This window comes from Pristis pectinata, chromosome 11 (assembly GCF_009764475.1).
Source record: "Pristis pectinata isolate sPriPec2 chromosome 11, sPriPec2.1.pri, whole genome shotgun sequence".
In the NCBI taxonomy this organism is placed as follows: Eukaryota; Metazoa; Chordata; class Chondrichthyes; order Rhinopristiformes; family Pristidae; genus Pristis; species Pristis pectinata.
The window spans coordinates 49124082-49147157 of NC_067415.1; the positions used below are offsets into that span (position 1 = coordinate 49124082).

Consider the following 23076-nt stretch of genomic DNA (forward strand, 5'->3'; position numbering starts at 1 on the left):
GACTTAAGTAAAAACCAGAAAGCAAGACGCTGATCAACAAAATAATGTGTTTTGGAAAACTCATACTAATGAAAAATTTCCTAAAATGAAGCATCAATTGAAAAGTAAAAGAAATGCAAATACTGCAAATCTGAAATAAAAGCAGAAAATGTTGGAATTACTCAGCAAGTCAAGCAACATCTGTGGAGGAACATCATCAATCTGAAGCATTAACTGCTTCTCATTTCACAATTACTGCCCGACTTGCTAAATACTTCTGGCAATTTTCTTTAAAGAAACGTTCACTTTCAATATGAAAATTTAGAACTGAATTTGTAATGAGAGCAAAGAGATATTTAGATGCAAAAATATTTTTGGTATAATACATAATTTACAGCAAGAAATCCTGCATATTATACAAGAACATTTGTGGCTAGGATTAAAGAAAGATCCACATCCTAAAAATATTTATTAGATAATGAAGCCTACTATACCTCATGTAGCATTCAGAAAGTGGCAATTGCACCATGCAAGTGCCAGACAATGACCACAAGGGTCTTACGACTGAATATTCCATGGCATTACCACTGCTGAATAGTCCTGGGGAGGTCACCATTGACCAGCCATGGCTACAAGTACAGGTTGGAGGCTACATCAAATAACTTAAATCTTGACTCCCCACACCCTTTTACAAGAGCAGGAAAGAATACTCTCCATTTGCCCAATGAGTACATCTCCAGCAATGTTTATGAAGCTTGCCATATCCATGGTAAAGCAGCCTACCCAGGGTTTTAAAAATGAGATTCAGTTGCATGCATCAGTCTATCACCCTGAACATTCACTACCTCTAACATGCACTGTGGTTGTCACCATCCCTTCATTTCTGTTGGATACAAATCCTGGAATACCTTATCCAACAGCATAGTGGCAGTATCTTCACCTGACAAACTGCAGCTGTTCAATAAGATAACTCACCACCACCTAGGAATGGGTAATAAATGCTTGCCAGTGACACCAACAATCCACAAATAAATTTAAAAAGTTTAAAATGATTAAGTCATACAATATTTCTGATTTTAAAACACTTGGATTTTGCCATCTGTTAATCATAATCTAACATTTTTAAATTAAGGTGTACTCCTAAATTATTTCTCTTTATTGCAATACATGTTAAGCCTGTGCTTGCTCATACAAGAGTAGACAGATTACAAAGGCTTGGTTTAGCAACATGTAACTACAGTTTCTCTCGTGTTAGAACAGAAAGATTCCAACTTTCTCCTATATGCAGTACAATCAAAGGATTTGAAATATCTGGATATGTGCGACTCAGTATTAAGGCTTGACTTAATCCTATATTGCTCCATAGCAGTTAGTTTGAGCAATATCTGTACTCTGGGCATTATCCTCATCTGTAGACTCAATAAGATATTTTGGATTTAGGTCCTGGTTATTAAATCAGTCTAAAACCATTACAGATCAAATAACTAGTCAGTGGCAAGTACTAACATTAGTCACACTGCCTGGACAAGCAAAATTCAAAAATTACCTACAACAAACACACTAACGTGCATGTATGTGCCCCAAGGGATCCCATTAATAACCTGGGACCTTTCCATCAGCAGGCGTTTTCTGCAGATCCTTATGGATCACAAGAATTTCCTCATCAGATTTCTGAACGATCGATCAACCCATGAACATTACCTCATTATTTTTGTAATTTATATGTCTTTGCACTGTACTGCTGCTGCAAAACAACAAATTTCATTTCATATGTCAGTGATAATAAATCTGATTCTGCCATATTCTCATGAAATGGAAGCAAGATTCCTTCATTCTCATATTCCACTTTGCCAGATATTTTCAACAGCTACCACAGCCTGGTGGGATAGATTCTACAGGACATAGGACACTTTCCACTTCCTTGGCCCCTACATTAGTGGGGTTCCTACCACAGCACCTGGCACTGATAGAAAGAGCCAGGCAACTAGTACAATCATTGTGGAGAATGCGACTGCTGATCTAAAAATGAGGTTCAGTTGTGTGCATCAGTGTTGGGCGCCCCAGCAGTTTATGCCAATGATGTGCATAGGCTCCATCATTGTGAACTGATGCACAACCCAGACAACAAATACAGCAGCACTGCCAGAGGAGGAGCAGAACATAGATCCAGAGCAAAAGTCCTAGTCTGATAAAAAGCATAACAAAGAGCAGTAGGAAGACAAAACTACTAGGGGGAAAAGCCCAGCTGAACACGAATAGTTACAAGTCTTCACAAAAAATGGAGAGAGGCACTGTCTGCACAGGCTATAGGCGGCTCTCTCGTAGAGTCCTAATTTTCATAAGGAACTTGTTAAGTCAATTTCCAATTCAACCAAGTGACTCTCTCCACCTTACAATCCTTAACACCAACATAATACTTTAATGATCAGTCAGGGGAGCCCAAGAGATGCACAAAATTCCCTTGCATGCTACCTCGCACATCCACCTACACTCATTATAACATATCCCCTGTTGCTACAACTTTAACATTTTTGTTTACAAAATTTCTGTTTTAATTGATGGGCGGTACCTGGTTTAAAGAACTCTGAACACAAAAACAAGTTCTTAAGCCAAATTAAAACAGACAGAATTTGAGATAATTTACTGGGTTGAATTAAAAAATAGAAACATAAGAGACTACAGATGCTGGAATCTGGAGCAACACAGAAAGTGCTGGGGGAACTCAGCAAATCAGGCAGCATCTATGGAGGAAAATGGACAGTCGACATTTTGGGTTGAGGCACTTCATCTGGACTGAAAGAGAGGAGATAGTATAAAAAGGTGAAGGGAAGGGGTGGAGCAAGAGCTGGCAGGTGATAGGTGGATGCAGGTGAAGGGTGGGTGATAGGCAGATGAGGGAGAGGGGAGAGTGGGAATAATATCAGAAGCTGGGAGGTGATAGGTGGAAGTGACAAAGGGCTGAAGATGGAATCCGATAAGAGAGGAAGGTGGATCATGAATAAAGGAAGAGAGATGGGGAGGGGAACCAGTGGCAGGAGTGTATGGGTAATGGGTGCCAGTTGGATCAGGAGAGAGTAAAAAAAACAGGGAACGGGGCAGAGAGGGAGTGGTTAACGGAAGTTTGAGAATTCAATGTTCATGCCGCCAGGTTGGAGACTACTCAGGCGGAATACGAGGTGCTGTTCCTCTAATTTGAATTTAGCCTCGACCTGGCAGCGTAGGAGGCCATGGACAGACATGTTGGTGCAGGAATAGGAAGTGAATTAAAAACAGTGTCCCAACCAGAAAGTGATCTGTCTCGTGGCATACCACAGGGGACAGTGCCAGGGCCTCAACTTTCACAACCTCTATCAGTGATTTAGACGAGGAGACAAAGAGCAACACATCCAAGTATGCTGATGATATAAAGATGGGAGGTAGTGACAATTAAGGGAAAGATGCAGAGGGGCTTCTAGGATATATAGATTGCTTAAGTGAATGGGCAAATCTATGCTGGATGAAATATGGAAAAAGTTGAGGTCAAATGAAATGATGAAAGATCAAAAGGTGTTGGAGTCCAGAGAGACCTGGATGTCTTTGTACAAGAGTTAACTGTAGACTAGGCAAATGGTTCGCAGAGCATGAGCATTCAGTCCGCAATGGCCATCCTGAGCTCCCAGTTGTATGCCATTTCAACTCTCCTTCCCATTCCCACACTGACCTGTCCACCAGCAGCCTTCTCTACTGCCAGGGCGAGACCAAATGCAAACCTGAAGAACAGCACCTCATATTCCATTTAGGTAGTCTACAATTCAATGATATGAACACTGAATTTTCCAATTTCAGGTAACCCTTACCTATGTTCCCCATCTCTCTCTCCCTCCGATCCACTTGGGTCCTCCCACCTGTTTTCTCCCCAATACCCACCTCTAGCAACACCCCCCCCCCCCCCCCCAATCAGCCAGTTTTGTCCCCTTCCCCCACCTGGTTCCACCTATCTATCAACCACACACTTATCCCTCAGGGTCTCCTAACCCTTTCCCATCTGGTTCCAGCTGTCAATCAGCCCTCTCGTGCCTGGTTCCACTCATCACCTTAGAGTCCAATACTTGCACCTCTTATGCTTCCACTTATCACCTTCCAGCCTGTTTCTTCTTCCACCCTCCCCCTTGCTCCTTCTGTCCTTTTTTTTTGTCGGTTTCCACCTGTCATCCGCAGCCTCTGTCTCCCAACTCCACCGCACCCCCCACCTCATCTCTCACTCCACCTAGGCCCACCAATCATCTACCAGCCCCTGCCCCACCCCTCCCCCTCTGGCTTTCTCCCTCTACACTGATGCAGAATCTCAGCCTGAAATGTCCTCTTCCTCCACAATGTTGCCTGACCTGCTGAGTTCCCCCAGTGTGTTCTTTTGCTCCAGGTTCCAGCATCTGCCGTCTTGTGTCTCCCTCTGACTTTTCAGAGTGATCAATAGACAACAGTGCACCAATCTGCAGACATCTGGTCTGCTCTACCAACTTTTCAATCTCCAGAAGTGACAGAGACACAAAGTGTAGTTGCCCAATTCCTGTTGTCTTCATTTTTCTTCTCAAAGTCAGGTCTCTGTGCAATCCAAACAAGATTCTGGTCATGATGAAGCGAGGGTGGGAATAATGGCATGACTACTGTGTTAGAAGAACAGCAAGCTCACATGTGTTGCATTGCTCATCTGAGGTATCTCTCTCTGACCAGACAGGAGAGAAAATCTGCTGACCTGATCATGGAAAACAGCCAGCCACTCATAGGCTGCTTGATCATGTCCACTGAGATCAGCAATCTGGACTAGCAGGCATCATGTGATGGGGCTATCCCTCCTTCTCTGAATGAGGGTGGTTTGTGGAGGGTGACACAGGACATCCTCTCCAAATACCCTGCTAAGAGAAACAAGACAGTTGCACTTGTAAGCTTACCCAAAACAACTTAATACTGATGCAGCAGCGCCAAAAGTAAAGGGAGTGCCTACTCAGATCACATGAAAGGGGATGAAGTAATCAGAAGGAAATTCTGTTAAAGTGCATGTAGAGAAGATTTAGCATTGCCTCTGACTCACAAAGTGGTTTGGGCCTCTGCCATAAGAAACAGGATGGACGCATTCAACCTAGAAAACCACACCCATACCAGTGGCCTCCCCCTTATTGCTTGTTGTCTTAGCCTAACTGGAGGAGATAAAGGATACTGAATAACTTTTTCATTGTCCTATCTTTAGAAACTTGATCACTGTTGGGGTGGAGGAGATAAAATATCAACGGTGGGGCAAGGGTGGGAAATGGTGTCGGAAAAGGCTGGCTGTGTGTGAGTGTGTAAATGGAGTCAGTTTGTGCGAGGGCGTCTGGAAAAGTGTGTTTGTATAAAGACAGCAGTCTTTTTGCAGGTGCGCAGATTACTCTGTTATTTCTAATAAATCATAATCGAGGTCATAACATTTTTTCAGCATTTGCTCCATTGTGCAACGATTCCCACTCCTGGGGAAGAAAACTATAGATATCTCCTGACAGGCTCCTCTAATGGTGGCCTTGACAGTCAAGATCTCCCTGTTTCATATTTCCTCAGGACGTAGGAGGCCATTTAAGTTTATGCCAGCTCACAGAGCAAGCCATTTTCCTGTAACCTATTCTCTCCATATTCCCATCAATGCCCCACCCACTACAGCACACTCCCAGATTCTAACACTCATCTGTACATATGGTCATTCTTGTTTGTTTTTTTAAGTTACAAAATACATTACTTTTAAGTTCTGTGCTGTAATTAAACCCTTGTTTGTCCCTCCATTATTTTGTAATATTGTGTCATTTGCAATGAAGACAAGATGTACATTTGCTTAACACCTCAGTCATTTTTCCATTCCCTATTATGATTTCACCTGGCTTTGTCTCTAAAAAAAACCCAAATTTATTTCTGCTATTGTTTTGTTTTACATAGTTCCACAAGCTATTCCAACTTTACGCTTTTATATTTCTTGCTAATGTAATCTCGAATTTTAGCTTCGTGCTGTATCAATTTTTCAGCTGTCTGTTGCTTAAAACTCTCCCAGTCCTTGGGCTTACTACCCTCCCTTGCAGCATCACTGATTTCTTTTAACCTATTTTCCTTAACCTGCATCGTTAGCCATGCATAGATTACTTTTCCCATGGGTACATTTTTTATTTCTTGATTAAATGTATATTTTATGAAGTGCACTAATTGCATCACCTCAAACATTTCTTAGTTTTTATCAGTTTTAACTTCTGACAAACATTTTAATTTGTTCCTCATGCCCCTTATTTAATTTCAAGACTTTCAACTGTTCTTCAACAAGATACAAAATTCTGTGATTCTATTCCATATTCTAATCATTTTCACCTGGAGTATTCCTTATTTTGAGATTATTAATTAGGCTTTCAGAATAGGACTTAAATAGCCTGCTCCCTAGTTGGTTGCATGACACACTTCTCCAGAAAAGTGCCCCGAATCCATCCTCTTCAAATTACTTTTGCTAATTTGATTTGCCCAGACTACAAGACCACCGAGGTTTCCCATGATTACTTCTACTAAAGCTTTGTTAATTCCCTCTCCGACAATGCCGATGCTGTTATGGGGCTTGTAAGCCATTCCTGCACTCATTTACCTCTCTGATAATGCATTGGGGAAAACAAAGCCCTTTCAGGGTCTAAATTTTAACTTCAATACTTAGCTACGTGCAATAAGATAAAATTATGGTCAATGAAAATGTTGCAGCAAGGATGGTCACTGGCCTGCTTCGTTTGTAATGGGCGTCTGCAATCCCAGATGGAGAGGTGAGAGAAGAAATAAATCAGCCAAGATTCCTGTACTTCCCTTTATCTTTGAGAAAATGTCAATACATGATATCTGACATGAATTGGTTAGGATTCAAAAGTATACCCACACACATGCAAGAACTGGAATGCTCTTTTACTTTTACTTTTACTGTATACCCAAAGACAAACACTTTCATTCCACAATGTAAAGTTCCAGACCTGTAATGTCAGAAGCCTCATGGACAATCCAAACAGAGACGGACCTAAATGCCATCCTGCTATCATAGATGGGGAATTCAGATGGTTTGATGTCGACACCGCCACACTGAGGCACAACTGGCAGACAATGCTCAGCTTAAATTGCAGTCCTTCTTCTGGAGGGGCAAACTGAAAGATGAATGCCATCTTGATAGAGCGAAGTTTAGCGCCAAAATTGAGTTAGTCTGGCATCTTAGCAATTCACCCTACTGAGTTATTGAACACCCCATGACTTAACAGAGAACCAAAATGCTAAATTCAGTGCATACACCCCAACCCCTGAGGCTTCAGGCAAAGCCAAAGAGAGCTTCTATTTCAACCTTGCAAAAATCCTGGTCCCACATTTAAAAAGGAGACAAACTGATCCTCCTGGGCAACTTCAATGCCAAGGTGAAGAGCCATAACTCTTTGGCAAGGTGTAATTTGCAAGGAAGGAGAAGGGAAGGCCAACTCCTGGGGTCCTCCTTCTGACAAAATGCTTGGAGTATGGCCTTGTCATAATGAACACACTCTTTCACCAGATGTAAGCCCATGACATTATGGCAGCACACTGGTTCAACCACTGGAACCTGCTAGATTGAGGGTTTGCCCCACCCTTACCTGACAGGCAGAGGACTGCTGGACCAACCAATGCCCAAGCTGCTCCATTATCTCCATCAGCCTGCCGTCAAATTGTCAACAGAAGTGCCAAAACTCCCAAGGATCACACAAAGCTCACTTTTCTCACACAGTGCTCCACAACTCATCAACACCCAGCCGACAGAAGCTACTAAGTATCCACAGCTTATGGGCTGTCCTGGACTATGCCATGATTGACGTACATGAAGAGACACTTGGCTTCTGTAATAAGAACCTTCAGGACTGGTTCGATGGGAATGATCAGGAGATCAAGCAGCAATTTAATTGCAAATGGGAAGTGTTCCTGAATTGGAAGCTTCACGTCTCCTCATGGAATAAGAACAGCTTTATAGGTAGCTGAAGGATGAGGTTCAGCAACTTGGCAACAGCCACAATATGCACCAGTTCTGCAGTGCTATAAAAATCATTTATGGCCCAGACATCCAAGGCCTCCCCCTACTGACAACCAGGAATGGGGCAACTCATCAGCAACAGAAAGGCACATTGGAAGAGAAACACACACTGAAAGGAACACTTTGAAGACCTTCTCAACCACAAGTCTGTCCTTGACTCTATCTCACAGCAATTATTCAGGCCAAACTTGTGACCACCCTAAATGACAAGTTGCAAAGATCATATTCCAACTCAAAAACAAGGCCATAGAAGCAGACGGTATCCCTGCTGAAATCCTAAAACTCAGCAGTGAAAAGGTTCAGTCACATATACACAGCTTCATCACCTGCATCTGGGAGAGGAGGATATCCTAGGGGTCCTCAGGAATGCTATTATTGTGACCATCTTCAACAAAGGAAGACATCCAATAGTGGTAACTACAGAAGGGTCTCCCTGCAGTCTGTCGTAGGGAAAGTCATCAGCAGTGTCTACTGAACCACGTCCTCCCAGTGGCCAAGCAGCTACTTCCTGTATCACAGTGCAGATTCTGTCCATCATTGCATGGCAACTCCAAGAAAAACACAGGAAGCAGCAGCAGCAGCCTTGGCCTTTATTAATTTTGCCAAAGTCTGACACAATTAATCAGGAGGGACTGTGGAACACACCACTCCAATCGAGCTGTCCACAGAAATTCAGCGCCTCTTACAACTACTGCATAATGGCATATAGGCCACAATATTAGCCAACGGGTCTATAACAAAACCATCCTCAATGAAGACTGATGTCAAATAAGACTGAGAAAAGTGGGGCAATGCACAATCTATTTTGCTTCAATATTGCACCTCATCCCCAAAAAGTGCTTGCGTTGGATCATACTCTGAGGCAGTTGAAACATATGAGAGAATGGGCCTTCCATTCAACGTCTGCAAGACAAAGGTTCACTACCAACATATCCCTGCTATACTATACTGTCCTTCGACTATAAATGCTCACAACATGACTCTGGAAAACATAGACAACTTTCTATATTTCAGGAGGCAGCCATCAGAAAATACAGACATGGATGATGAAATTCACCACCGCCTTCAATGCACTAGCATATTGATTGAGGAAATGAACATTTGAAGACCCCAGAACTGCCAGAAATATCATGGTTTACCAAGCAGCAGTGATCTCCGCCCTTCTACATGCTGCCGAGTCCTGGACTTTCTACAACAGGCATCTCAAAGCATTGGAAAAATACCACCAACATTGTCTCTGCAAAATCCTCCAAATTCACTGGAAGGATAAACTAATGTCAGTGTCCTCTCCCAGGCCAAGATCCCTAGTATTGAAACTCTAGCTACATTCAGCAGCTACATCGGGCAGACCACATCCTTTGCCACGCATGACAAAAGACTCCATTAAAAGACACTCTATTCCACACTCTGCCGTAGAAAAAGATTACTAGACCCACAGAGGAAAAGATTAAAGGATGTGCTCAAACCCTCCTTGAAGAACTGTGTTATCCCCACTAATTTCGTGGATCCTCTGGTCCATGACCGCTCTAAATAGAGGAGGTACATTCAGGATGGTATAGGGAACAGAGGCCATACATCGGAAGCACAAAAGCTCTGCAAAAGTGGTGGAAGGAGCACACCACCTCACCAACTATCCATCTGTACCTCCCGCCATCACATCACCCCATCTGTGGCAGAGTTGCCAGTTTTCATTAGCTTCAATAGTCATCTCAAAACCCAGAACTCTCAAAACCAGAGGGGAAGCAAGTTTTCCTCTATCCCAGGCAATTGCTTAAGAATGAAAGAATGAGAAACGTGCATGATAATTCTTCACAGCTGCCAAATAAATATGACTTACTCAAAGCAGGGAAGAATTATCCTGAGTATAAATAGACATTGTCAAAGTGTGAAATAATTGTTGCCAAGCTCACCAAAGTGAGTGATGTCAGTGTTAGAAATGTTAAAGATTGCTTCATAAAAAAAAGAACACTGCTCTGTTACCAATTACTTCAGTCAATTTAGCTGTATAGAATATATTTTAGTTAGGATCTTCCTTGAAAATCAAATTATTTACTAGGAAAAGGGTCCAAAAGTCACTTTCATTTCTGTACCTCTCCCTCTCACTCCAAGGAACAAATGCATCCAAAGGCACAACTCATCGTCTAAAGCTTCAAGGGGCATTTTCTTCTAAAAATAAAATACAGGCACAGACGGAGAAAGTGAAAACATTTTGTCTGGTGAAGTAGAGAACAGATTTTACTGAAAAGATTTTACATGCAACCAATATATAGAGGCCAATGTGCAAATTGAAACATTTAGGTGAGACACCTTTCCACATTTCTCAAGGATAGTAACATTGCCGCATATCCTAATCAGAAGAAATCACATACAACCAAGGGTTCACAGACTAAAAAGCACTTAAAGTAGAACTGGATGTGCTGTCTTACCCTCAATTAATACAGAATTACATTAACAGAAAATTGTTTATTAGCCAAGGGTCACTGCAAACACATATACTGTCAGAAAGTGCAGACTGAAAGCATAACACAACTGAATTCAGGAAGAACTGTAGGATAAAAATTCTACTGATTTTAAAGATTCAAGTTAAAATGTTATACTCTCATCAGAGGTGAATCATTCTAAGTTATACTTATATGGGAGCTATAAAGAATTGTCATGCATGCTTTCATTCTTGCCTCAGGAATCAAGGGAAGAAACACCTCAGGATCAAGGAAGACTTACTTGACTTGGTTCCACTCTAGTTGGTTCTGAGATGGCAAATATGGGAACTGCTGACTCTTCACAATGGGGCAGCTGATGGGATGAGTGGGTGGACAGTAGAGGAAATATGCAAGTTTTAAACATTGAAGTCACCAAAACCTGCACTGACTCTCGAATATATTTATGTAACTAGAAAAAATTAGATTAACCAAATTTGACTAATGACAGCAATGGACATTCAGTGAGCAAACAGTTTTCTTTCAGAACCTTTACCTATGAAATAAAAAAATAAGTCAGTGCATGTTCCATATTACTTCAGTTTTAAAAATCAAATTCTACACGTGTTAATTTAAGTCAAAGCTAACCTCAGAACAAAAAAAATTTAAAAACTCCCTCATCCATTTGCTTTTCAGATTCTATATCTCAGGTCAATACATGAACCTGTGTCTTGAATTACATACCACTGAGTCTCATCAACTGGTATAGATCTCATTTAAAACTATAGCATGCATTGTCATATTAAATAACTATAACATAGTTAATTTTGGTACATTTCGCATCTGAAAACATTAAACAGACAGCGATTAATTACAACTGAACCACCTAGAACATTGGGGAAAAAAAGGTGGGAATGATGGGTGAGGCAGTGATGACATACTCAGCCACACTGAACAGAAATAAATAAGATTCTGTGGCTCTTTATAAAATCCTCCTAAAAAAAAACTGATCACTTATTTACAAGTCTGCTATTAAACAATTTTTTTTGCAAATCTAACATTTAGAACACAAGCTTCAAATCTGAAAAACAGAAAATGCTGTGAATGCTCATCCTTTTAATAAGTTTGAATAAGTTACTCCAGAATAAGTTTGCTGGCATTTTTGCAAATTTATCAAACGCAATTATAACGAGATGCACCTTGAGGAATAGTTACCTACCCTGAAATCTGAAGAAAAGTCTGTAGAAGAAACAGAATCAGAGGACATAACTGTAGTAGTCTTGTTGTACACAGACTGCTCAGATACAGACGAGGAGGTACTATGGAAAGAAAGGGCAAAGGTTGTTCAGGTGAAAAATTACATTGAGGAGGTAATTTATACTGTAATGATTCTACACCTGTACAAAATAACCCCAAAGTGGAACCAATCTTGACTTCATGACAAAACATTGCAGTATGCTACAGATGTCTCAGCTGTGATCAATGTATTAAAACTATACATGTTGAAAAGTGGAAGAATCATGCTAATAATTGCAACTCTACAGCCAATGGTTTGTGGAAAAAAGCTGGGGGGCAATATTAATGAACAGAAGGCTCCATGAGCATCTCCCACCCATAAAGATGGTAGAGTCCATCATGAGTGCAAAAGTTAGATTGAAGCAACATACAAAATTCATGTTCCTCCTTTGCTTCCTCCTGAGAACCCTGATATTCAATCCATACCAGTTTTCCATCATTTCAGCCTCCTCCAATTCTTCCTCTCTAATCCTGTCAGCATAATTATTTTATACCCTTCTCTCTTGCACATTTTGGTAATGCTTCTTAACTTTATCCAACAATCCTTGTGGTACTCAGTTCCACATTCCTTAGATTTCTTGATGACTTGCTTATATCAATGGTTGCTGGTATTACAACCCAGTATCCATGCTATGAAAGCCCTTCATAATCTTAAATACTTCTACTGATTCACCCAAATTATATCTTTTCATAGAAGTTCCACCTTGTTTATCCATTTCTGACAACAGCAATGTTTTTCGTCCTAATCAGCCTCTCTGCTGCCACTACACCGCTATCACCACTTTGAGAAAACCTTTCTCACACTTTTCCTCAATATTCCTCCATTTAAACACTGGAAATTTCTGTGACCCCAAAATGATGGTAGGAAATCGAACTCAAAATATATTGTCAAATACCTTTGCGATCTCAAATTGGGCTATGAATTACTGCTCTGTAATTGCTTTTCGGCCCAGAACTGCAGATAGTACTCTGTGTAGTTTAACTAAGGTTAGATACAAGAATAACTTCTCTACATTTCAGTATTAACCATCTAAAGATTAACATTATTAATTTTACATTTAAAAAAAATGTTGATTAAGCTATGTCCTTATCTTTAACTTGTAATCTCCCAGGTTGCAATGCTCCTCTACTCCATTTAGATTTTCTTTTAATTTTCCTAGTAATAAGGCAAATTGTGGATTGGGTGGTTGCATGGGGAGGAAAGCGGTGGTGCAGGAGTTCTCAAATTTAAAAAAATTCAAAATAAATCAATTTTAATGATTTTTAACCAAAAAGTCAAGGATCTTCATGTGGATTTTCAGAAGTTTATCTTTTGCTGAAACCCTCATTTACGGTTTTGATACTGCTAGGCTTGAGAATCCACAAAATTGTTCCATTACTGGTTGAGGCCTTAAGTTTTGTAATTCCTTCCCTAAATCTCTCACACTTAATGGGGATGGAAACCTGATAGGAGGGATTCAGACAAGTTTTACATAGGGCGAACATGAATTTGTTAGGCTACAACACATTCAAGGACTTGAATGCATGGACAGGAGATTAGAGGCGAGAGACTTTGAGAAAACAGTTTGTGATAGAGGAAAGAATGTTTAATATAGTAAATTCAGCAACATTTCTAATAGCTGGTGAGTTGATATCCAGATAGTACAAAATTAGTGTCATGAAGTAAGGTCAGGAGATTTTGTTTCATGTTATTAAATCAGCAGTGGATGCAGAACCCATAATATTTTAAAAAAGTAATCAGATAAAATGCAGGAGAGAAAATATATCACCGGTATAGAAGGGGTGGAGTGGAAATAAAGTGGTTAATTTTCTTGGAAAGCTGACATATGCTTTGAATCAAATGGCCTCTTTTTCCAACAGCAAGATTCTTCAATTTTCTCCTTCTACCCAAACAGCAATCCAAAAGCAGGACAATGAGGTCCATTGTTGCCACAAAACAGATTTCTCACAACACAGAAAGACAGGGTTAATGAATCAAGTGATTGAAATGTAACTTTTTAAAAGAAAATGTCCTGATCACCACATCTATTGAAAATGCAAATGAAGTCAACTACGATTTCTCACACATAATGAAGCAGCATTCAGACCAAAACTAAGGCGAAAGTCACATTCTATCTTCTGAAGACTAAAAAGAGTCAAGCTGCACTATGATAGCTATTTCATCTGGGCATATGTGGATATTTCAATACAAAGACATAACAACTGAATTTTAACATTCTCCAAATATAAACAGTACAAGGAAAAGAAACTAGCTTTGAAAAATATGTTGAATAGACCATTGCATCTCCCTAAAAGAAAACAGTCCACCCTTTGAAAATAAATGCCATACAAATATGATTTTAAATGCCATATTTAAATTTGGGGCCGCATAAAATTACTTCAGCAATAGACAACAGAGAACAGTTCAGACTTCAGCAAGCAAGACAATTGAAAAATGGAATTCCTCATTGGATCTACATCAGATTCTTTAAAAAATGCTCTTATATCACTCCAAAGTACCCCTCAATGATCACCTTAAAAGATGATAATTTGCACAGCAATGACAGCAAGATCTCAAACAACTGAAGGAGAAATAATCTAATCTTTTATTAATGTCGGCTGAAGGAGTCATGTTAGTTAGGACGCCAAGAGAATTCCCTCCTCATATCAAACTCCAACTCAAATCACCAAACATTTTTACTGCACTTTCAAATTCACTAACTGGATTTTTTTTTATTCCAAAATAAACCATTCATCATAAAAGAACAAACTATATACAACACTAAAACAGTGCAAACCTTTACATTTGTGTGTGGATCGATTATTAGTGGTATCTTTTTATATATAAAAAAAACCACAGCACTGATTGGTGATACCCCAATCCCATATTTACAATATTTAAGGGGCTTCCTCGCCTGACCCCGCCCCTCCCTCTCCGGTGACAGAAGAACCCTAAACTGTCATCCTTCCCCACCGGGCCCTTGCGTTGGCTGCACCCAGCTTCAGTGCGTCCCTCAGCATGTACTCCTGCAGCCTGGAATGCGCCAGTCGGCAGCATTCCCCTACAGACATCTCGCAGTGCTGGGAGACCAACAAGATTCGGGCAGACCAAAGGGCGTCTAACCGAGTTGATGACCTTCCAGCAGCAGTTGATGTCCGTCTCCGTGTGTGTCCCCAGGAACAACCCGTAGATCAGAGAATTCTCTGTTACGCAGCTGCTGGGGATGAACCGTGACAAGGACCCTTGCATCTTTTGCCACACCCTCCTGTCAAACCCACAGCCCACAAAGAGGTGGGCGACCGTCTCATCCCCAGCGCAGTCCTCCTGGGGGCAGCGCGCGCTGGGACTGATGTTCCGACCACGCAGGAAGGATCTGACTTGGGAGGGCCCCTTTCACCGCCAGCCAAGCGAGGTCTTGGTGCTTGTTGGTGAGTTCTGGTGATGAGGCATTCTGCCAGATGGTCTGGACAGTCTGCTCAGGGAACCACCCTACAGTATCCATCGAGTCCTTCTCCTGCAGTGTCTGCAGGATGTTCCCTGCTGACCACTGCCTGATGGACTTGTGGTCAAAGGTGTTGGTCTGGAAGAACTCTTTCACAAAGGACAGGTAGTGCGGCAATGGCCAGCTGACTGGGGCGTCGTGCAGCAACGGGGCCAGGCCCATCCTTCGCAACAGCAGGGACAGGTAGAACCTTGGCACGTAGTGACACTTGGTGCCCATGTATTTTGGTTCCACGCACAGCTTGATGCAGCCACAGACGAAGGTAGTCATCAGGATGAGGGTGACATTGGGGACACTTTTGCCCCCATTGTCCAGGGACTTGTGCATGGTGACCCGTCAGACCCACTCCATCTTGGATCCCCAGATGAACCGGAAGACGGCATGGGTGAGTCCCAAGCCAGAGGAGCGAGGAACAGGCCACACCTGCGCCAAGTATAGCAGCCCTGAGAGCACCTCACACCTAATGACCAAGTTCTTCCCAGTCATTGAGAGGGAGCTCCGTTCCCAGTCTCATCCCACTGAGCCAGCATTGATTCCTGCTGATTAATGGACTGATTCTCTCTCTAAGCCAACCTACTACCAACTACACCTTAAGGTCACTGCAAAGACATACCAATGGCTTCATTGATCCCAAGCCCTCCACCTTGTTCACCAACTTCCTCTTCTTCCTTCCAGCTTGCCAAGCATGATAAGCCTCTATTCCATTGCTCAATCATATGACACGTCCAAAACAGTTCAGCCTCTGATCAAGCTGCCACAGCTGCCTTCTGATTTTGTCAATACATTCCCCATTACATCTGCCCGAATGAACCTCTACTTGGCCTTTACCTACTTTGGACTTTACTGTCCCAGATGACATGACCTTGATGTTCAATAATAGATACAAAAGTGAATGAAGACAGTGTCAAGGAATGTCTTTCTGGGTCCTCTTCTGAGGTTTTGATGTTTCAACCTTCCACTTTAATTCCTGCATCCCTTTTAGTCCAGCCAAGATGGACAACAGAAAGAACTTAATAGACAAAGCCTGTGCCATCAACTACAACAAAGCTTTTGATTATACAGATAATGCAGGACATTGAAAAACACTTATAAAAATGAGCATAAACAAACACGTGATTTCTCTCCATTCTGAATAAGGGGGCTAATAAAGACAGATTATTCAAGAACAGAACTGTCCGTGTTAGAAAATGGAATGAGGCAGAAAGAATTCATCAGCAGCACATTCAAATAACACCTCACTAAATAAATATGAATTTCATATAATCCAGATCAAAAGCTCTACAATCCCTTCCAGTTGATGGAGGTCTTAGTGAGGTTGAAAAGGGTTGTGCTGCTCCTTCAAAATCATCCACAGTGCCTCGAGGTAGTAGGAATCACAATGGGATTCAGGGAGCAGCTCTTCAACTACTGGAAGGAGATGATTGAGGAGGACCTTGACAATGACTTTCCCTGCGATGGAAAGCCTCCTTCTAATCAGCACAATCACATTTGTCTCTATTGCTGAAATTGGTTACAGCAGGTCTGAGGTCCACTGGCACAATGGTCCACTGAAGTCCACTCTTCCCAACGGGGATGACGACATTGTGAATTTGTAACTCAAACTTCACACTGCTTACCTTTAGGACTTAAGCAAGGATACCATCAGTTTGAGACCTTTTCTATTATGGCTTTCTGTGGCGTATAACTTCTTGTCTGTCATCACTGCCAAGAAATTGAATGGAGTCACGGGCACTCATGTCAAGAACACAGTCACAGTTGAGGTGGTCTTCCATGTCGTTTCCAGTGCATAACGACTGTATCTCCACCCTTGATAAGTTCAGTGTCATTTTTGGACTCAGTGGGGAGGGCCCTAGGGTGACTGGGCATTGATGGCCTTGACAACATTGAAGAACCTGCTCATGTCATGGCTGTCAGCAAGTAGCTGGGCCTCCCTTACTCTTTCTTCCACTATCTGTTCTTTAAGTCACAGGTTTTCTGTTAATCTCAAGTTTCAAGTGTCTAAAGAGCTGTTTCTTTTAACCATAATTTGTGATTAATTAGCCACTGGATCTCCTCATCATTCTCATCAAACCAATTCTTGCTTTTCTTGGTGAAGAAGCCAAGAATCTCTTTAGAAGTGCCAATGATAGACTTCAAGGTAGCCCATACACAGTGGGCATTCTGCAGCTACTATTGGCTGGGAGTCGACAGGCTTTCTGTAAGGTGCTGTACAAGAAGAGCTACGTTTGAGGGTCCTTAATAGTTTTAAAATTTATTTCCTTGCAGCAACATTTCTCTGGGGCCAAGTTGGAGATAACGGAGCAGATTAGCTGATGTCCCAGCAGTCGTCATTACCATGGGTGACATGGACATTCTGCGGTTCCTCATTTAGACAAAATACATGAAAGAGGCAACATCTTCGGAATTGGAAGAATTCCCATGAGACCTTGTGCTTGCCTCTATGATAAATAGAGCGTTGGTTATGACAAGACCAGGCTCTATGCATTTTGTCAGAAGGTCCAGATTTGAGTGAGCTTTCCTTAGTCCCTCCTTGATCGCACATTGCCTGCCTAGTGTAGAAGTCACCAGGATAGACTGTTCCACAGGCTGACCCAGAAGTGAGTGAGTAAGCAGTTCACAATAATTTTGTCAAACACAAAAAGCACTGGCTAAATTAAGAGGTGGCTATGGTAGGTGGTGAAGAGGAAGAAGGCACAGAAGACGCCGCCCAAGAGACAACGGGCCACGGAAAACAAGGGGACGGGAAAGAAAAGAATAATGCAGCAGATGGACATCAGCAACCTCTCCTCGTCAGAGGATGAAAGCAGCAGCGGAAGCCGGCGACGGAGGCAGAGGAAGTGGAGGAATGGAGGAGGGAAAACCGAAGAGAAACAACAGACAGGAAGAAGCGAGGGAACAACCCTGCCTGCCGACCCCCAGCTCCAGGAGACCGGGAGCAGTGCAGAGGCTGTTGCTCTGCACCCCCCACCCCCGGGAGACTGGGATCAGCTCAGAGGCTGTTGCCCCCCAGCTCCAGGAGACCAGGAGCAGCATCGCATCCAATGCACCCCAGCACCGGGAGATGAAAGAAACTGGACCACCAGAGAAAAGGACAAGGGCACAGATGGATTCCCTCCCCCCCCCCGCCCCCAAAGAAGCACCTCCAGCCTCGCCACAAGGGACCCCACACCCAGGGGGAGACCACTCCCAATATCTGAGCCCGGAATCGGAGAGGCAGTTCACCAAAGCTGTGGGCATGAGGGCCCAGGACAAATGAAAATGGACTGTGAGAGTGGTACTGAACTCCAAAAGAGCCATGGAGATAAAACTGGCATCTCTAAACGTGCGCAGTGTGAAGAGCACTGCGTGATGTGTTAACGCCTTGCAGTTCCTCGCCAAGGTCAAGGTCGATGTGACTTTCTTGCAAGAGTGTGGACTGCTGCACCTCCGCAACTATCGGAGGTGGTCGCGATGGTGGCCCCATGGACTGTCGGTGTGGTCGGGGGGACAATGATTGTCACATTTCCAGCCTGGGGATTCTGATGCGGGGGGGTGGGGGTGTGGGGGGGGGGGGCAACTTCTCAACCACCGAGGTCAGAGAGGTGGGGGGGGGGGGGGGGGTGGGGGGGTGCGGCTCCTCGTGGCAGATTTGATGTACCAGAACACTCTGCTCCGGTTAATTAATGTGTACGCCTCGCCCGTGCGGAGTGAGTGGCTGGCCGCCCTCCAGCAGCTCCCGCCTCCGCTGGTGACGTCCCGGCCGGTTGTTCTGGCCGGTGACTTCAACTGCATCATCGATGTGGCTGAACAATCCGGCAACGCCAACAGCAGACTGGATGGCACCTCCAGACTCCTGATGGAAACGGTAAAGGATGCCAAGTTGCGCGATGCCTTCAGCACCCCTGCAGGCGGAGCACAGCCACAACACACCTGGTCGAGATTGGACGGCTCAGCCTGGTCCCAGGTCGACTTCCTCTTCGTGTCAGAGCCAGTCACAGTCAGATCCACTGACGTCACACCGGTGTGCTTCTCTGACCACCATCTCCTTCAGGCCTCCTGTCACTACAGGAGGACCAGAAGGCAGGCAGGGGATGTGGAAGCTGAACGTCAAGCTGCTGACTCCAGAGAGCATTGAGGAAATAAAGAGGGATTACGCACGTTGGAGAACCGTGAAACCCCTCTGACTCCCCTGTGCACTGGTAGGAAGCGACAAAGGAGAACATCAAGAGGTTCTTCATCCGCAGAGGGGTCTAGAAAGCAAGACAGAGTCAGAGGGAACTGTGCCAACTGCAGACAGACCTGCAGCAACTCCTCCTTCTGCAGTTGAAGGTGGTGGATGTGAGGGGGGATCTCCAAGAGGTGGAGAGCAGGCAAGCCCAGCTCCACGCCTCTGAATCCTCCAAGATTATCTTCCGATCCAGGGTTCGCTCCGTGGAGCAGGATGAGACGTGCTCACGTTTCTTCTTCCAAAAGGTGCACAGGGGGAGCTCTGTGATCCACAGCCTTAAGGAAGAGGACGGCTCAGTAACATCCTCGCAGACGAACATATTAAGGATCTGCAGATCCTTCTATGCCAGACTGTCCTCTATCACAGAGGTCTTAGATGACAGCAAGCAGGAGAGTCTGGACCAACCACTGACCCTGGAAGAGCTGACTGGCTCCATCCGTTCCTTTGATTCGAATAAAACTCCCAGAAGCGACAGTTTACCGGCGGAGTTGTACTCGGCTCTGTGGGACTGGATGGGCCCGGACCTGCTGGAAGTGTCCAATGCTATGTTTCTGTCTGGCAGCATGTCAGAATCCATGAGGAAGGGCATCATTACCCTCATCTACAAGCAGAAGGGGGAGAGGGCAGACATCAGAAATTGGAGACCCATCTCACTGCTGAATGTGGATTATAAGATCCTGTCCAAGGCCATCGCCAACAGGGTCAAGTCTGCTCTGGGACAGGTGATCCACCCGGACCAAACCTGTGCTGTACCTGGCAGGAAGATCTTTGACAGCCTCGTGCTGCTCAGGGATACCATCGCCTACGTGCAGGACAGAGGGGTGGACACCTGCCTGGTCAGCTTGTACCAGGAGAAGGCATTCGACAGGATATCACACACGTACATGTTGGACGTGCTCTCCAAAATGGGCTTTGGGGAGGGAATCAGGAATTGGATCCAACTGCTCTACACAGACATCAGTAGCCCAGTCCAAATCAGTGGGTGGGAAACAGACAGCTTCCTCATTAAGTCTGGAGTCAGGCAGGGCTGCCCTCTCTCCCGTCTTGTTCGTGTGCTGTATAGAACCCTTTGCCGAATCCATCAGGAAGGACGAGAGCATCAGAGGGGTGACATTGCCAGTCAGTGAGGGCACCCAGGTGAAAACCTCCTTGTACATGCACGACGTCACCGTCTTCTGCTCGGACCCAAGGTCAGTTCGCAGATCGATCAGCATCTGCGACTAGTTTGAGTTGGCATCAGTGGCCAGAGTTAACCACGCGAAGAGTGAGGCCATGCTCTTCGGCAACTGGCCCAACCGATCCAACATCCCCTTCACCGTCAGGCCTGACTACCTGAAGGTGCTGGGGATCTGGTTCAGAGGGGCCAGGGCATGCAACAAAAATTGGCGGGAGCGGGTTGGGAAGGTGAAGCAGAAACTGGGACTGTGGGAATGGCGCTCCCTCTCAATAACTGGGAAGAACTTGGTCGTCAGGTGAGGTGCTCTCAGGGCTGCTGTACTTGGCACAGGTGTGGCCTGTTCCTCAATCCTCCAGCTTGGAAATCACCTGTGCCGTCTTCTGGTTCACCTGGGGATCCAAGATGGAGTGGGTCCGACGGGCCACCATGTACAAGTCCCTGGACAATGGGGGTAAAGGTGTCCCCAATGTCGCCCTCCTCCTGATGACCACCTTCATCTGTGGCTGCATCAGGCTGTGTGTGGAACCCAAGTACGTGGGCACCAAGTGTCACTACGTGCCGAGGTTCTACCTGTCCCTGCTGTTGCAAAGGATGGGCCTGGCCCCGTGGCCACACAATGTCCCAGTCAGCTGGCCGTTGCCGTACTACCTGTCCTTTGTGAAAGAGTTCTTCCAGACCAACACCTTTGACCACAAGTCCATCAGGCAGTGGTCAGCACGGAACATCCTGCAGCACTGCAGGAGAAGGACTCGACGGATACTGTAGGGTGGTTCCCTGAGCAGACTGTCCAGACCATCTGGCAGAATGCGTCATCGCCAGAACTCACCAACAAGCACCAAGACCTCGCTTGGCTGGTGGTGAAAGGGGCCCTCCCAGTCAGATGGTCAGAACATCACCCCCAGCGCGTGCTGCCTCCGGGAGGACTGCGCTGGGGATGAGACAGTCACCCACCTCTTTGCGGGCTGTGGGTTTGCGAGGAGGGTGTGGTGAAAGATGCAAAGGTCCTTGTCACAGTTCATCCCCAGCAGCTGTGTAACAGAGGATTCTCCGATCTACAGGCTGTTCCCGAGGACACACACACACAAATGGACATCAACTGCTGCTGGAAGGTCATCAACTCGGTGAAAGATGCCCTTTGGGCTGCCCAAAACTTGTTGGGCTCCCAGCACTGTGAGATGTCCGTAGGGGAATGCTGCCGACTGGCACATTCCAGGCTGCAGGAATACGTGCTGAGGGACGCACTGAAGCTGGGTGCAGCCAACGCAAGGGCTCGGTGGGGAAGGACGACAGTTTCGGGTTCTTCTGCCACTGGAGAGGGAGGGGCGGGATCAGGCGAGGAAGCCCATTAAAGATTGTAAATATGGGATTGAGGTATCACCCAGCGAGCCACACGAGTGGCATTGGTGCTGTGGTTTGTGTAAAAAGTAACACTAATAATTGATCTGCACACAAATGTAAAGGTTTGCACTGTTTTATTATTGTTTTATTATTGTATATAGTTTGTCTTTTATTATGAATAAAGTTTATTTTGGTTAAAAAAAGATACAAGTAAATGTTACGTTAGAACTCAAAGCACGAGTAGCTTCAAGCTGTCTGGCCCTTCAAGTCTTCTCTGCTGTGGGATGCCATTAGACTTGTAAACTCAATATTTAATATTTAGTGCATGCATGAGTATTTTAAACTTTCTGTATGTTTGTTGGTAAAATGGCAAGATAGAGAACTGCATGTGCAGGTGTTTCAAGTCAGTATACATCCTTAGTCATTGAACGATAGTGAATTATTGTACTTTACCTGCGCTGATCTCACTGAAACTTACAAAATACATACAGGGGTTGACAGGATCGATGCAGGTAGGATGTTTCCCCTAGCCAGTGAATGGTCCAGAACCAGAGGTCACAATATCAGAATAAGTGGTACACCATCTGGCACTGAGATGGGAGAACTTTCTTCACTCAGAGGGTGGTGAATTGTAGGAATTCTCTGCCTAGGAGGGCTCGATCACTGAGTTCATTCAAAACCGATCAAATGATTTCTGGATCTTAAAAGGGATCAAGGGAAATGGGGAGAGTGCAGGAAAATGAGGCTGAGGGAGAAGATCAGCTATGCTCAAAAAGGACTACTCCTACTTCTAATTCTTAAGTTTCCACTCACATGTAACATTTACCTGTATTGTTTAAATGTATGTAAAGCTTTTCGACTAAAATTGATTCATGTGTGATTTTAACCACATTTGTGGCCAGTCAGCAGACAACTTTGGTTTGTGGTTTACCAATATAGTCGCAATTTCTCAGCATACTGGCAGAATAGGTATATAGCACAGCATTTACAAGAGCAATACAGCTGATCACCTTGGATTTTTGCAGAAATACAAGTCTTAAATTAATCTTATAACCATGCAATCCATGAAATAAGGATTGCTAGTAATGGGAATGAAATCCGACAGTGAGATAAAATCT

At 44.1% G+C, this 23076-nt stretch overlaps 1 protein-coding gene across 9 annotated transcripts in view; it reads right to left on the minus strand.

Moving 5' to 3' along the window:
- mtmr2 (myotubularin related protein 2) overlaps positions 1–23076 on the minus strand; it is an 82774-nt gene that overhangs the window by 56371 nt on the left and 3327 nt on the right. For 4 of the 9 annotated variants that reach the window (XR_007957212.1, XR_007957213.1, XM_052026791.1 and 1 more), the window contains exons 2-3: positions 11678–11777; positions 10763–10834 (exon numbers count right to left, since the gene is read on the minus strand). The exons of 2 other annotated variants lie outside the window; for them this stretch is intronic. Coding sequence is in view for 5 of the 7 variants with exons in the window: in XM_052026791.1 (XP_051882751.1) it covers positions 10763–10834; positions 11678–11777 (172 nt within the window). In the remaining 2 variants the exon portion in view is untranslated. Of the gene's footprint in view, positions 1–6971; positions 7016–10762; positions 10835–11677; positions 11778–23076 lie in introns of those variants that run through there. 3 more of the 9 variants (XM_052026792.1, XM_052026794.1, XM_052026795.1) reach the window with 2 other exon arrangements.